Source organism: Suricata suricatta, chromosome 3 (genome assembly GCF_006229205.1).
Source record: "Suricata suricatta isolate VVHF042 chromosome 3, meerkat_22Aug2017_6uvM2_HiC, whole genome shotgun sequence".
In the NCBI taxonomy this organism is placed as follows: Eukaryota; Metazoa; Chordata; class Mammalia; order Carnivora; family Herpestidae; genus Suricata; species Suricata suricatta.
In genome coordinates, this window is record NC_043702.1 from 36,797,368 (window position 1) to 36,812,720 (window position 15,353).

Sequence of the window (15,353 nt, forward strand, 5' to 3'; positions counted from 1 at the left end):
GCTGAAGAGTTAGAGACTACACGTATCATCAGTGCATGCTCAGGAGCTCAAAGAAAAACCCAGGTCTTTGTATTTCAGTTCATTCTGAGATCAAACTTTTTTTTCTTTTTAAAGAACAGATCAAAACTCATATTCTCAGTATGGATATTTTGGGAACATGAGTATAATGTTTTAATTAATTTCTAGGCCTGAAAGCTTCTCTGATCTATATAACATTCCTTTTCTAAATGAACTAACTCTTAACACAAGCTTTCTTTTCTGTTTCCTGAGAAATTTGGAAACCTAATGAATACCAGATTTGTGTTAAACTACCATTTTAAGCACAATGCCTCTTAGCCGTGGGGAGTAAAAGATGAACTTCTGGATATTTATGAATGATGTAATTTTTAATATGGCATTAATTGTGGCATTATTATTTATAAAGTATTATAATGAATGTAACTCAATTAACTGCTTATTACAGGTATTGGAACTAGCAGCCCATGCCTATTTCTCAGAAGTAAGCATTAGCCATATGACATCACTAGCTAATTCCTATTAGTTTTTGTTTTGCAGCCCCATTTATCCTAGCATGTACCCCTCTCTGTCCCCAACCTGACTCATCTAGGAGGCACAGAAAGTTCTCTATAACTCCATCTCCTTGGTTGTCCGCCCCCTTCCCTCACCCTCTTATCCCTATTATGTATCTTAGGATCGGCATGCAGTTTTTCTCCAAAGTGACCAAAAGAAATCAAAAGAAATTAGTTTTGTCTTTCTCCAGGATAAGCCTGCTGCATCTGAGGCTTGTCCTGCCGATAGCAATCTTGGGAATGAGAGCCCTAGGTCAGTGGAACTGAGGACTTTCTCAGCTTAGCTGTATCCCAAAGGCCTGGAAAAATTGGGGGAAGTTCTGTACAGCACTGCAATCATAAATCATATCTGTCTATTCTTATTTGTTTGCATACGAGAGAGAGGAATAACCTGTTGGAGGAGGGAGAGGAGGGGCAGAAATTAGGTCAAGTGTTGATAAAACAACAAAAGATTGAGTTTTAGTGAGCCAGTTCCTCTGAATGAATGAGGGAGAAGTGGTAGGAACATCACCAACAGAGAAGATAGGCTAACCCTTCCAGGTCAGTAAAATCAAGGGTGGGTAGGGGTGGTAACTAAATCAAAGAATTTATCTACCTCCCCGTGCACCTGTTGCGTGTGTTGAGATAGTTTTCTCTTCTGGATAGGACCCATCAAGTCTAAATGGTAGGAAATGGCATGGCTTGATGGCCATTTTTCCACAGTTGGGATTTGGGACTTTGGTTGGTGGTGTTGCTATTTTTTTTAATTCTATTAAATTTCCCTTAATCGATAGTAAATTTCAAATCACAAATGACCAGTGCTTTCCCGTGTCTGATCCGCTCAAATGATTCCATTTTTGTGGAACTAGTTAATTGGCAGAGACTTTATATAAATATATACAAAGCAACAAAACTGCATTAGTCACTTTTACGGACATCTGATTTTCAATATCTCTCCTAAGCTGACACACGATTACCTACGATGGAAAGTCATTGTTCTCAGAATGAGAGTGCTCTGGCCCAGGCCTGAGGCGCATGGTGTGCGTGTGCTCCCAAGTGGAAACACCTTTGTGGTTGTCCTGTTGCTGTTATTTTGTGTGTGTGGAATTGTGTCCCATCCCTGCCCCTTGTGTTTCTGTTCACTAGATGAAGACTAGAATTCTGCCTAACTTCAGATAACATAGTGCTTGTTGTCATGTACACTGAAAAAACAAAACCTCCCAAATCCTTCATGAAATGTCTCCCCCTTCCAGTTCCCTCTAGCCTCACCCCTAGCATGACTCGTGGGAAGTAACTCCTCTTTTTGCCTGGCATGATTTCTAACTCAACATACATCTCCGCATTTGAGGTCATTTGAGATGTACTGTGGAATGCTCACAGCGCCTTTGGATTTCCTGGACTAACCACTGCCTTGTCTGCATTTACGCCCAGGTCATACCCCGGCCCTGGCTTGCGCTCCTAACAAAGACGTGGCTGACTGCCTGGCCCTCATTTTGGCTACCATGATGCCTTTTTCTCCTTCCAGTACAATGACGGCTGTCAACTTCGTTTGTTTTAAAAAAGACAATTTGAGCAGGACGACCCTCTCCAATCTGGGTAGCATGGTTAGCCTGTGCAGTAACAACGTAGGCTCCGAGGATGGGTACAATGAAAATGATTCTGATTCAGAAACGTTTTGACTTTGGACTGTAGAAGCATTTCCCTCATCACCCCTATTGGAAGAAGGGAAAGAAACTTGACTTCCAGGTTTATGTTGTGTCCAAGTATTATTATGGGTCTGGTCTTCCAGAAGCCTGTAGAGAAGGAATTAATCAAACCCAGAGAGGGCAGCTAGGCTGTAGGGCAAAGAAGCACTCACACAGATGGGCCCCAATTTTTATTTGTCTTTATGTTTCCTTAGATCTAAGATACTTCTGTGAAAGTCTACCTCTCATTTTAAGTAAGAAGTACAAAATGCATTTAATTATTTTTCTTTTGGCATAATGCAATGGAGAGGGAGCGGTTCTCTATAAAGAATTTTATTTCATATACTCACCCAGCAGTGAGTTCTAAGAGGTGTATCATCAGTATGACATTCAGGTCCCCTGAAAGGGGAGGGAAAGTGTGATAGGAATTGCTTCAAATCTCTTCTCACTTTGATGTTTACTTCCTTACTAGAAGCCAAAGGTAAAGGTGTTCGTCTTCAGAAATGATGCCTGTAATAATCTTTTTAAGGGAGTACGATTATTCATATATTCTCTCTGTAATATGCACTTAAATATCCAGAACTTCTTTCCAAGGATTTTGTTAAAGTTGCCAGATGAATGGAAGAATTCACTGAAAATTGAAGTTACTTTTTGCATTTAACACAAATATGGCACCGAATACTCCCTGTAACAAGTCTGGGACTAGTTTTCACCCAACTGATTGAATCCAAATCTGTCTAATAAAAGTTCAGGTGAAAAGTTGTCTTGCACCAAAACTTTGAGACATATGCAAATTTAATATGAAACCACCCTTTATTTATTTGTTAATTCACCCTTAAATCAGAATGCCAACTTTTTAAAAAACATCAGAACCATCGACATTGTTTATCTATAGTGAAACGTTAAATGAGCTTCTCAGTCAAGGTCATGCCAAGTGAGTGAAAGTGTGACTACAAAAGGAAACAGAGAAGGTGAAAGCAGAAGGTAGAAATGGGTGATGTGGAAATTAAGCCAATTGATAGTTACTTGATCAAATCAACATAGTGAATACTGTGTCTGCCCCCTCTGCCAAAGCTTCTAGGTCAAATGGACCCCGTTCTGCACCTGGAATAGCTGTACAAAAAGAAGAATGAGACTCTTTAAACATTATGCACATACACATGCACACATATATGTATATGTGTATATATATATATATATATATATATATATATATATACATATATATATGTCTGTAGTTCATCAACCAGCTATACGTGAGGACCAAAATGCTTCAGTCTAAAATGGAAGAATTTAATTGTTATCCTTCACAATGGAAATGAGAACTGAAGTAGCTTTTCTATGGAGTTCAAATGTAATCTTTTTGTGTAACAGTCTTTGTTGTATTTTATATTTCTTAAGACACAGATTTCTAGTTGTTGGCTTAACATTTGTAACTGAGGATGCGTTGACCAGGCTTATTTTTTTTCTGTGAAACTAGAGAAAATGTTCATATACTTTTGATGTAACTGTGTTTGTATTTATTTGAAATGAAACAAACGTCAAGGAACAGCCATTGTTCTGTTTTAATTGCTATGTGTGTGACTTGGAATAACAAAAAGCAGAAAAACGCTCTGGACCTTCACTGGGCTGGTGGGCAGTTATGGGGCCAAGCCCAGCATTTCGCCTGCTAAGGTTTCCAGCCAACCCTCAGGTTCATACGCACCGGCTGGAGCGGGGTGCGACCCCCACTGCTCAGCCCCAGCCCGTACCAGCCTTGAGAGCCTAGGAGACACTGCCGTCCTTAAAGCTCTTCTGCGAGACGAAAACTGAGGTGGGCGGTGGATCATATGCACCAAGGTGGCCCAAAGAAAGATGCACAAACTATTCTGAACACACTGAAAATCTCACGTGGTCCCAAAAACGGAACGGCAAATGATAGCAGTGTGTGAGTCCATGTACCAAGAGAAGAAATTCAAATCACCAGCTCAAGTGCTATTTTCCACTTGAGGAAGAAACCGGAGAGAAGCGTGTTGCCTAAGGGCAGGGCTCTGACATTTTATAATCAGTTCCCTTTTCACCCTGGAAATTTCTCTTTTATAGTGTATGTGAGACATTTCTAAAACAGTGTTCTGTCATATCTGGATCAAATGCACATACTGTATTATATTTTTCATCTAACTGTAAAAGGCTTTAGTCTTACTCTTTTAATATCCTGGATTCAATTAAAAACTCATGTTGGGTTCTTCACAAATGAGAACTTGTTCAAAGGACTTCTAGAATTGGTATTAATTCCGCTGAAAATTTTCGACACCACCCACACTGTTTTTTAAATTTTTGGTGTTGTATTTCCCCCCCCCCTCTATCCTTTTTGTTTGTTTCAGGCAAGTGAATTTTTAAAAAGTAGATAAATTGCTAATGAGCAATAATGACCTTATCTTTACCAAAACACTGGAAGTATGGGAGATCCAGTGCTAAAAAATAAAAGCAGGATATACTGTGGTGTCTTTTCTAGAAGTGAATGGAAATCTTGCTCCATTGGCATTTAAAGCAGGAAAGGAAATACCTGCTTTTAATGGCGAAGCAGCGTTCACTTTTTGCCTGCAGAGCAGCACAGAGACTAGAAAGGTTGCGGCAAAGCAGTGGCGGCCCCAGGACATTGCTCTCCATGTGGCTGCATTTTTACTACCCCCCCCCCCCCCACCACTGATAGAAAGAAGGTGGACAAAGGAACCAAATGAAATCATGCTCACTCTGAATTGTTCGTTGAATTAGATCTCCCTCCCACTCTCTCTATTTCTCCATTCCCCAAGACCAATTTTTTTTTTTAGGAAATGACTTTTAAAACTATGAGTTCTGTGTGTTTTAAGTCCATCTCGTAGAAATAAAACTAGATTTGCAGCATAGCTTTCTAAGAAAAAAAAAAAACCATTGTGCTTTTAACTGAGTCTTAGCTGTTTAGTGCTTTTACCTAACTGTGTTATTTTTGGACTGTATTTTAACCACAGCCACAGGGATCATGTTTCATTGCACTTAACCTATTCGCCATGTCTGCCTATCCTTGGTAAATACATTACTATCCCAAATTGCCTAAAATCTGCTCTGATTCTACAGTAAAAAGCTCAGGGGATTTCTATTTATCACTACTAAAAGGGCACCATAGTATGTTTTGGTACGTTAGGCAGTAAACAGCTGCTTGATTTTTTATTTTATTATTAAATTAGAACAAGAACATCACATGGATTTGCTGCACTCATTATTCTTTGTACTGTTGAGCAACTTGGTTTGCTTATCTGTTGCGTTGGTTGAAGAACTCACCCCCTTTTTTGTCTTGTAATATGAAGTTAGAGTGCCTTTTTATATTTGTATATCCTGAAAATGTTCTGTGAAATGTTTGTATTTTTTTCGTTCTAGTGTTATCGGAGCAATATAATACCAGTGAATTTTCATTTCAGCCTTTCTTCGAATGTACAAAGTGTCTTTTTTCCTATTTCCCCTTTACCTGCTTTGAAATGAAAATGCCGAAGTTTTCTATAGGAATTATGTTGAATTTTGCAGTGCTAAAATGCTTTCTTCTTACAAAACTGTAAACCATAGGTCAATGTTCTAGGGGAAAAGCGTTTTAAGATAGTGACAATCTGAGTGTGTGTAAAAATGTAAGTTTATGTGTTTCTTATACAGTGATCTAAAAATTCAATGCAAATATCTTTTGTTCGGTAGTTTTGTCTACATATTTTATGCTTTAGCATGTGCAATATATCTTTGCAAAGCACGATGATTCAAATCTGGTGCCAGTGTTATATTTTGCATAACATATTTGTAATCGCATAAAATACTGTTTGATGATTTCAGTGGGATTTTATCTGTAATGTTTTCTTATGTAAATTGGAGTTGAATGACTCTGGTAAATGTCATGACTGTAAAAATGAGGAAAATGACTTTTAGTTCAGTGAATGAACCAATCTGAATCTTTTCAAGCACAGTTTAATACTTTTTCAACTACTGAATGCTAATAATGTAATGAAGTACTTAACTGTAATATACTATGGAAATGCATTCAGATGGTTATTTTTACAAATAAAAACGGTACAAATATTGTTGCAATTTGTGTTTGTCTTTAATTCTTTCCACTTATGCTAATTTTACCAATTATTCTGCTAATTTAAATCTTTGTCGCCACCAAAGCCAAATTGACCTTAAATTTTGAAAATTAACAGTCAAGGGGCGCCTGGGTGGCTCAGTCGGTTAGGCGTCCAACTTGGGCTCAGGTCATGATCTCATGGTTTGTGGGTTTGAGCCCCGCATCAGGCTCTGCGCTGACTGCTCAGAGCCTGGGGCCTGCTTTGGATTCTGTGTCCCTCCCTCTCTCTCTCTCTGCCCCTCTCCCACTTGTGCTCTGTCTCACAAATATAAAAAATAAATGAAAAAAACTTTTTCTTTAAGAAAAGAAAAGAAAATTAACAATCAAGATAGAAGAGTATTTCCAGGTTTGCCGTGTCTGTTTGTATCAACACAGTTAAGGGGGGAAAGGTCAAATATGTATTTTTGTGTTTTTAACATTCATTTGTGCCTCCAATTTTTTTGTAAAGGATCTGAGCTGGCCTGCAACAAAGGACATATGATAAACTGGAAGTTGAAGAATTAGGACGGAAAAAGAATACGAATATGGGGACCATAAAATGTAATACAGTGGCTCTGACTGAATGTGAGATTGCGCTAGCTTCCTTGCACTCAGCGTGAGAGGGGAAATGTGGTTGGTTGTGTATATGTCACATATACCAGAAAGGAGGAAGTCTACTAGGGCCTCCAAATTGTGAAATCAACCACACTTATCTTTGTGGCTGCCACCATTACCCTTCAACTGCTTCCTAGCAAGCCAAGGCCCCACCTTGCTGCACTGTTCTTAAGAGGTATCTGTAGAATTTCCTTTCTCAATTCAAAATTCTTCCACTTAAGTAATAATTTCAGGGACAGTCCCTAGAAGCTTTAAGCAGCAAATTCCTAGTGATGCCATTTCCATCTGAAGAGAAAGATATTTATCAGTGGGGCCTTCCCGAGTTCCTCAAAGCGCAGTGTCCTAGAATGCTAGCAGTTCTTCGGTCTAGTCCAATCCCATCATGAAAAAACTGAATCCCAGAGAAGTTATATAATTTGTTCAAATTTGTATAATTGATGATCTGAATATACAACCTGTGCCTGTAGATGATGTTCTTTCTTTTCTGTTGTCCTAGCAATAATGCTTTGTGATTGTTGGGGTTTTTTTCCTGCTGGAGATGTTTAGGGAGGTTTTGTTCTTTGTACTTTGCAATGTCGCACTCCTTATTCAAATATACAGATGAGAGTGCTTTTCATTCTGGAAGACTGTGAAGCATGAGTCATACCACAGGTAGGTACTTCATGTTGTTTAGAGCTGTGTCTATATTAGTTATCTAATGCTGGGAAACAAGTTACCCCAAAACGTAGTAACTTAAAACAACAAATGTGTATTCTCACAGTTTCTGAGAGTCAAGAGTCCAGGCATAGTTTATTGGGTCTTCTGCTGCAGGGCCTTCTCACAGGTTGTAATCTTGGTGTTAGCCAGGGAGAGATCCATTTCTAACTCACTCATATGGTTTGTATGGTTGTTGGTGGATGCTTCATGAGTTGTTGGACTGAAGGCTTTCATTGCTTGATGGGTGTTTGCTGCCTTCAATTCCATGCCAAATGGGCCATTCCAAAAAGGGCCAATTCCCAACATGGCCCCTTACCTCATAAGAACTAACAAGCTGAGAAAAGCCAGAAAGAGAAAGTGTAAGACAGAAGTGATGGCTTTTTTCTAAGTTTTGGGTGGTTTTTTTTTTTTTTTTTTTTTGAGAGAGAGAGAGAAAGAGAGTACAAGCTGGGGAGGGACAGAGAGAGAAGGAGAGAGAGAGTATCCCAAGCAGGCTCTGCACTGTCCGCGCTCGAATTCACGAACCATGAGATCATGACCTAAGCCTAAATCAAGAGTCAGACACATCCACCCAGGCACCCCAGAAGTGACAGCTTTTAAACTGAATGTTGAAGTGAAATTCCATCATTTTTCCTATGATATTTTATCCATAAGAAGCAAGTCACTAGGTTTGTTCCAAGGGAAGGGTAATTACCAAAGGGTCTGACTACCAGGAGGCAGGAATCACTGGGAACTATTTATCTCACCGGATCTATCGCAATGTCCTTCCAGAGCATAGCAGCCTCCCAGGATAACTTCTTCCCAGTCTTGCTAAGGAAACTGTCACTTGATCTTCTAAATTCAAGAAAAACATAGGGATCCCCTAATTTCACCTATGCTCTCATAAGCAAGCAGAAAAGGGCCAATGGCCTCCGCTGCAGGAGCTATATTGTTGAACACTGCTGCAGCACTTTGTCTCCAAACTGCTTGTCGAAGGATCCCTCTAATTCCATTCAGCAGGTTTAGATCCCTCTACGTCTACATCCTCACTTAACACATTTAATGTGTTCCAGAATTAGTTTGCAAGGCACAAAGACATTCAGCTAAAAGGCTATTAACATAACATAAAAAATACTGTGGGTAAAAGTGCTGTATGAATTGTCTCTAGCAAATTTCATACAGAAAATACATTTGCTATAAAATATAAAGCAGCAAAGATAATGGCTGTGCCATTCATTAATTTTCAAGCTCTCCAGGGGGTGATTGGAAATGTGAGCATTTGTGACTTGCGCAGTAATGTGGGCTGGACGGTTTGCTACAAGCATTTACTGGATTAGCATTTAGTACGTCCCACCAAGCCCAGGGGATGACTTCCCTGTCCTCAGTGCCAGTACTCTCCCACCTCACAGCTCATCTGCCTCCTCACCACTTGTTGCTGAATTATTTCTTTATCAATTTATTATTTGTGAGCCAGACATATTTTTAAATATATTTTCACAATTGTATAAACAGGCTCTATAATCTATAATAATGAATCCCTGTTAAAGAGCACTTACAAGCTTAAGAAAAAGAATTTCAGGGGTGCCTGGGTAGCTCAGTTGGTTAAGCATCCGACTTCAGCTCAGGTCATCATCTTACAGTTTGTGGGTTCAAGTCCTGCATCGGGCTCTGTACTGACAGCTCAGAGCCTGGAGCCTACTTCGGATTCTGTGTCTCCCTCTCTCTCTATGCCCCTCTCCTGCCCATGCTCGGTCTCTATCTCTCTCTCAAAAACAAACAAAATATTAAAATAAATTTTAAAAGAGAAAAAAAATTCAGAAGCAATGTTGAGAACTTGGTCCCTGATTGTGTGTTTTTCCAGAAAAGAGCACATGGAAGTGAACGGAGAAGAGAAAGGTACTATGCAGAATTAAGACACTTAATTCTTTTTTTATTAAACGCATGAATGCATGTGTGCAGATGCACATTCCGTGTCCTCACCAGGGTCTGATTGTTTCAATATCCAGTTTTGGGTATCCTGTTCACAAAGATAGGGCACTGGCCCACAGTCACATAGCAAGATCTGGCAACAAAGCGCTACTGTCTCCTTTGGTTCTCTAGGCTTTGGTAGACACAATTTCTAAGATTCTATCTTTTTTTTTTTTTATCTTTGTGGCTACCACCACAATGATAAGTGATAATTTAATGAAGCAAACTTGAAGTCTAGAAGAATTTTGTAATTTTCAAGAAAAAAATAGTAAAATGAAGCAGTACTTGTAGTATAAAAACCTTACCCATGTTTCTTTTCAGTTGAAAACACCCAGCAAGTTTGAGAACTTGAATAACTCATATTTCGTATAGTTGGGTTTCCTAAGATTTACAAACAGCTAAGCTCAGATCTTAATGAGAAGAAGTTGCCAATCATATAAAGATCAGAGGAAAGGGAACAGTCAGTGCCAATACCCAAAGGCAGGAGTGAGCATGGCATGTTCCAGAAACAGAAATGAGGTCAGTAGGGCTACAGACTTGTAGAGTAGGAGATGAGATTAACAGCAATCTGGGGCCAGATCTTATTAAATTTTATGAGCCAGAAGAGGTAGTTTCTATTTTATTTTGAATGTGATAAAAATCCACTGAAGAAATGTAAGGAGAAAAATGGCTGTGGTTCTATTTTATTTTTAAAGGATAGTTCTGGCTGCTGTAAGGAAGCAAGAGAGGAGCTCTAGTGATCAGCTCTGTGGCCACTGCAATAGAATGGACAAGTAAACATGGTGGCTTGGATTGGTGTGGCAACAAGGGAAATGGAGAGAATGTGGCAATTTTGAAGGATCTTTGGAAGTAGAGTTGGCTGAACTTGCTAATGGTTTGATGTTAAGTAAACAGTCTAGACTTTGGCAGGGAGGCTGGAGCTCAGGTCATATGAAATTATAGATGATCATGGGAGATTGCCTTGAGAGTAATAAGGAGAGAGAAAGACACTGAACCATGGACACACCAACATTTAGAGATCAGAAAGAGGAGAGGACCTAGCAGAGAACATCAAAAAGGAGTGGCCAGTGAGGAAGGAGGAAATACAAGAGAACAAGGTATCTCTAAAACCTGGAAAAGAATGTCATGGAAAAAGGAGTTTCAGTTGTATCTATGGTCTCAATCACTTCTGGGAGGTCAAATAAGACATTACAGAGTGACGTTGGATTTGGCAACATAAAATTTATTAGTGATCTTGGTAAGAGCAGATGCATGAGTGGTAGGGGCAACAATCCAGAGGAAAAAAAGAAAGTAGAGAAACTGAAGGGAAAAAGAAAAACAAGGCAATAGTTGAAGGAAGCTATGGAGACCAGAGAGAGTATTGTTTTTTAAGATAGGACATGCTTTATCATATTGATGCCAAGGGAGTGTCTAGAAGAAAGGTCTGAGAAGTGATGGAAAGTAATTTTGGAAGGAACATTTTAGAGCAGCAAAGGAGGATTGCTGATTAGGGCTTAGTGCATTTGAGATTTATGACCATTAATTTTAATGATACCAGTCATCCTTATGGGTTTTTCATCAGATGTTTGGGTACAGGCATAGAATAAGTACATAGTAGGATTTAAACAGGGATATAACTTTGCCAGGTAAGTCAAGGGGAGCTGTGGAACTATGATGCTTTCAATAGACATGATTATATTGATCATGGATTCTAAACTGGGTAAGGAAGGAAGTAAAGGCATGAGGGAGGTTATAGAGAGTGAAAAAGCAGTAGAGTTACTGAAATGAAGGTATTGGCAAGATAGAAGAATTGCTGAGTTGTAGCGTCAGAGCTGAGCTAAACATGGGACTCCTGAGGTAAGGCTTTCAGAAGTGGTACAGTTTTGATGATGACAAACCCAAGGGGTGGGTGGTTTAGGATGATTAAAGGAAAAAGCATTGGAGGTGTGGAAGTAAAAACTGAAGTGGCCATTATAACAATGGTCCAAAAGCCATTTCACTTAGTGTTTGAACAAAATTTATGAGAAAATTTGGGCATTTCAAAACATTTATTATTCAGGTCATTTACTTTAAGTCGATGTAGATTCAGAGTTGATTTATTATCAGACTGAAGTTTGGTTCCAGGATTAGGATGATGCTTTTAAAGAAGAATAGTCAAGTGCATTTCTGTTAAAAACAAACAAACAAACACAAGAAAAAGAACCAACCAGACTTTATAATATGATGACAGGTTTCCTGACCATATGGTTTAACCTAAATGTGTTTATGATGCTCTCCAGAAAACATGCCAGATGGGTAAGAGCTGCATGAACAAAAGGAGTGTGGATCAAACATCTTAGTAATAACAATGACAAACTGAATACTTTGCAATAGGCTTTCCACAGAAGACAAAGGACTAAAATCATTGGAATTCTGTCTTGCTCTTTAAGTGAAAACTAAATTTGCCTTAAAATGTTATCTTTTCCTGGATATCTCAATTTTTTAACTAAAAAGAAAGCTAATTTGTGTTTATAATTTCCTTTGGAATTTCTTGTTTTTTAAGAAATGATTTCTCCATTTCTAAGTACATGCCATGTTTCTATTTTACATTCTTTTTCAGTCTTGAGTTTACTCCTTGCTATTTCATTATTACTTAAAGTCTATGACAATTTTGTTAGAGGAATGTTACCTGATGATTGATTTTCTGCTTAACTTCATTCACAAGGATCTACCCATTAGCATGTAAATTTTGATTAGGCTGCTGGGCCAGTTTCATTTTGGCATCAGACCTAACAAAGCTGATAAAGGGTTCAGTTGGTACCATCTGGGAGTTTGCTTTGTGATGTCACAGCTGACACTAGAAAGTAGATTGAGAAAACTAATTAATTTCCCACAGTATATTTTAGATATAGGAAAAGAAAAGCCTTTCAGGGTGCTAACAATATTTCCTAGAGATAAGAACTTATTTTCTAGTGTATATTAATGATCCATCCTCATTTTTCCTGCTACCAGCCTTATGATCTGATAGTGACCTGGAACAGAGGAACAGAGGAAATTCTTATTAAGCTGCTGGTTGTGATCAGAACACTAAAGAAAAATCATCTTATCACATTAGTCAGCTACTTTTCCAATTGGAATGAATAATAAAAATAGCCTGTACCCCCTGAATGCTTACTCAGTGTCAGGCACTGCTATGCATGCTTACATGCATCAACCCATTTCACCCTACCTAGAAGGTAGATGTTATTATTAATGCCCCCCCCCCCAAGTACACGATAACTAGTGACAGATCTGGGATTCAAACCTAGTCAGGTGACCCTAGAATTCATAATCTTAATTACTATGTTATATATATTGGGAGGAAAATAAAACTGCTGAGGTCAGTTTTTCTTTTCCATAGCCTTTTAAAAAATACTATATGGTCTTTCTTCTGTGGCAGTAAATATTGGTAGGCAACAGGGGGTTGGTAAACTATGGTCCAAAACCAACTGTTATTTTTTTAATAACAGCTTTATTGAAATATAATTGATATACCATAAAATTCACCCTTTTAAAGTATAAAATTCAGTCATTGTTAGTGATTTCAAGAAGTTCTGTAACCAGCACCACTAATTCTGGTAAATTTGCAGCACCCAAACGAGAAACCCCCTTTGCATTAACAGTCATTCTCCATTTCCCTCCATCTTGCCAACCCTGGCAACCACTCACCTACTTCCTATCATTATGAATTTGTCTATCTTGGACATACCATATAAATGAAATAATACAGTGTATGTCCTTTGTGACAGGCTTCTCAGCATAAAGTTTTCAAGGTTTTTCCATATTTTTTCATGTATCATTACTTGATTCTGTTTTATAGCCAAACAATACTTGATTGTATGAATATACATTTTGTTTATCCATTCATCAGTTAATGACATTTGTTTCTACTTTTGAGCTATTATGAATAATGCTGCTATGAACACTTGTGTGCAGATTTTTGTATGGACTTGTGTTTCAGTTTCTTATGTATATACCAAAAGTGGAATTGCTGAAATTTCAGGGTAACTCTAGATTTATTTTTTGAGGAACTGCCAAACATTCCATCAGCAATATATGTTTCAATTTCTCCACACCCTTATCTTACTTCCCATTTATTTTTATTATGCCACCCTAGTGGGTGTGAAGTGATATCTATTTGTGATTTTGATTTGCATTTCTGATTCATGATTAATGATGTGGAGCATTGCTTTGTGTGCTCTTTGGAGAAACATCTATTCAGTCCTTTGCCCATTTTATTTATTTTATTAACATTCTCTTTTAAAGTTTATTTATTTATTTTGAGGGAGAGAGAGCGAGAGCTCACAAGCATGAGTGGGGGATGGGCAGAGAGAGGGAGAGAGAGAATCCCAAGCAGGCGCTTCCCTCTTAGCACAGAGCCCAATGCATGGCTTGATTTCACAAATTGTGAAGCCATGACCTGAGCCAAAATCAAGAGTCAGATGCTTAACTGACTGAGCCACCCAGGCGCCCCTCAATCCTTTGCCCATTTTAAAGTTGGGTTATTTATTTTTATATTGTTGAGTTGTAAAAATTCTTTATATATCTGAGATAAAAGTCCCTTATCAGATACAGGATTTGCACATATTTTCTCCCATTCTATTGGTTAGTTTGTTTGTCTTTTTTACTTTCTTGATTGTGTCCTCTGAGGCACAAAAGTTATACTTTTAGGGTCATATGTAAAAAAACCACTGCCTAATTTAAAGCTATAAAGATTTACTCATGTTTTCTTTAAAGGGTTTTATCAGTATAGCTCTTATATTTAGAATATGTAAGTCAATTTGAGGAGTATTGCCCAGTTTACTACGTTAAGTTTTCTGGTCCATGAACATGAAATGTCCTTCCATTTATTTAGATCTTTCTTTTGACAGTGTTTTGTTTTACACTTTTCTTGTTAAATTTATTCCTAAGTATTTTATTCCTTTTAATGCAATTATTAAAGGAACTGTTTTCTTAATTTCATTTTCAGATTTTTCATTGCAAACATATAGAAATACAATTGATTTATAAAAAATTTATGTTGTATCTTGCAAACTTGCTAAATTGTTTATTATTTCTAATAGTTTTTAGTAGATTCCTTATGATTGTCTATATATAACATCGTGTCATCTGAAAATGGAGATAGTTTCACTTCCTCATTTTCAATCTGGATACTTTTTATTACTTTTTCTTGCCTATTTGCCTAGAGAGACGCTCAGGTATAATGTTGAAGAGCAGTGCTGAGAATGGACATCATTATTTTGTTCTTGATCTTAGGGGGAAAGAAGCCTGTCTTTCACTATTACATATGATGTTAGTTGTGGGTTTTTCACAGATGTCCCTTATCAGTGTGTGGAAGTTTCCTTCTGTTTCTAGTTTGTTGAGTTTTTTAAATTATGAAAGAGGGTTGGATTTTGCCAAGTACTTCAATACATCTTTTGAGATGACTGATCATGTGGTTTTTTCCTTTATTCTATTAATATGAGTTTTACATTATTTTTTTATGTTGAATCAGCTTGTATACATAGGATAAATCCTGCTTATTAATGGTGTATAATCCATTTTATATTTTGTTGGATTTTGTTTCTCCTCATCTAACCTTAGCAAGGGTCGGGAGAGGTCAGGAACCAAGGCTTCTGGTTTCATTACTCACTGGAACTTGCCAGATCACATCCTCTACAATGCATGTAGAATTCCTGATTTTTCATGGGAAGCCAGGAGGGAAGATGTCAAAGAATGACTGGTTTGAACATGAAGGCCCCTGCACTGTAGGAAATCCGGGGGTGA

General features: G+C 38.0%; 1 protein-coding gene across 8 annotated transcripts in view; it reads left to right on the top strand.

The window, feature by feature from the left end:
* ANKRD44 (ankyrin repeat domain 44) overlaps positions 1-6,316 on the top strand; it is a 313,931-nt gene extending 307,615 nt beyond the window's left edge. For 4 of the 8 annotated variants that reach the window (XM_029934164.1, XM_029934163.1, XM_029934166.1 and 1 more), the window contains exon 28: positions 1,980-3,357. In XM_029934164.1, the coding sequence (XP_029790024.1) occupies positions 1,980-2,227 (248 nt within the window). In that variant the 3' untranslated portion in view covers positions 2,228-3,357. Of the gene's footprint in view, positions 1-1,979 lie in introns of all 8 variants that reach the window. The other 4 variants (XM_029934167.1, XM_029934170.1, XM_029934169.1 and 1 more) reach the window with 3 other exon arrangements.
* The last annotated feature ends 9,037 nt before the right edge of the window (positions 6,317-15,353 follow it).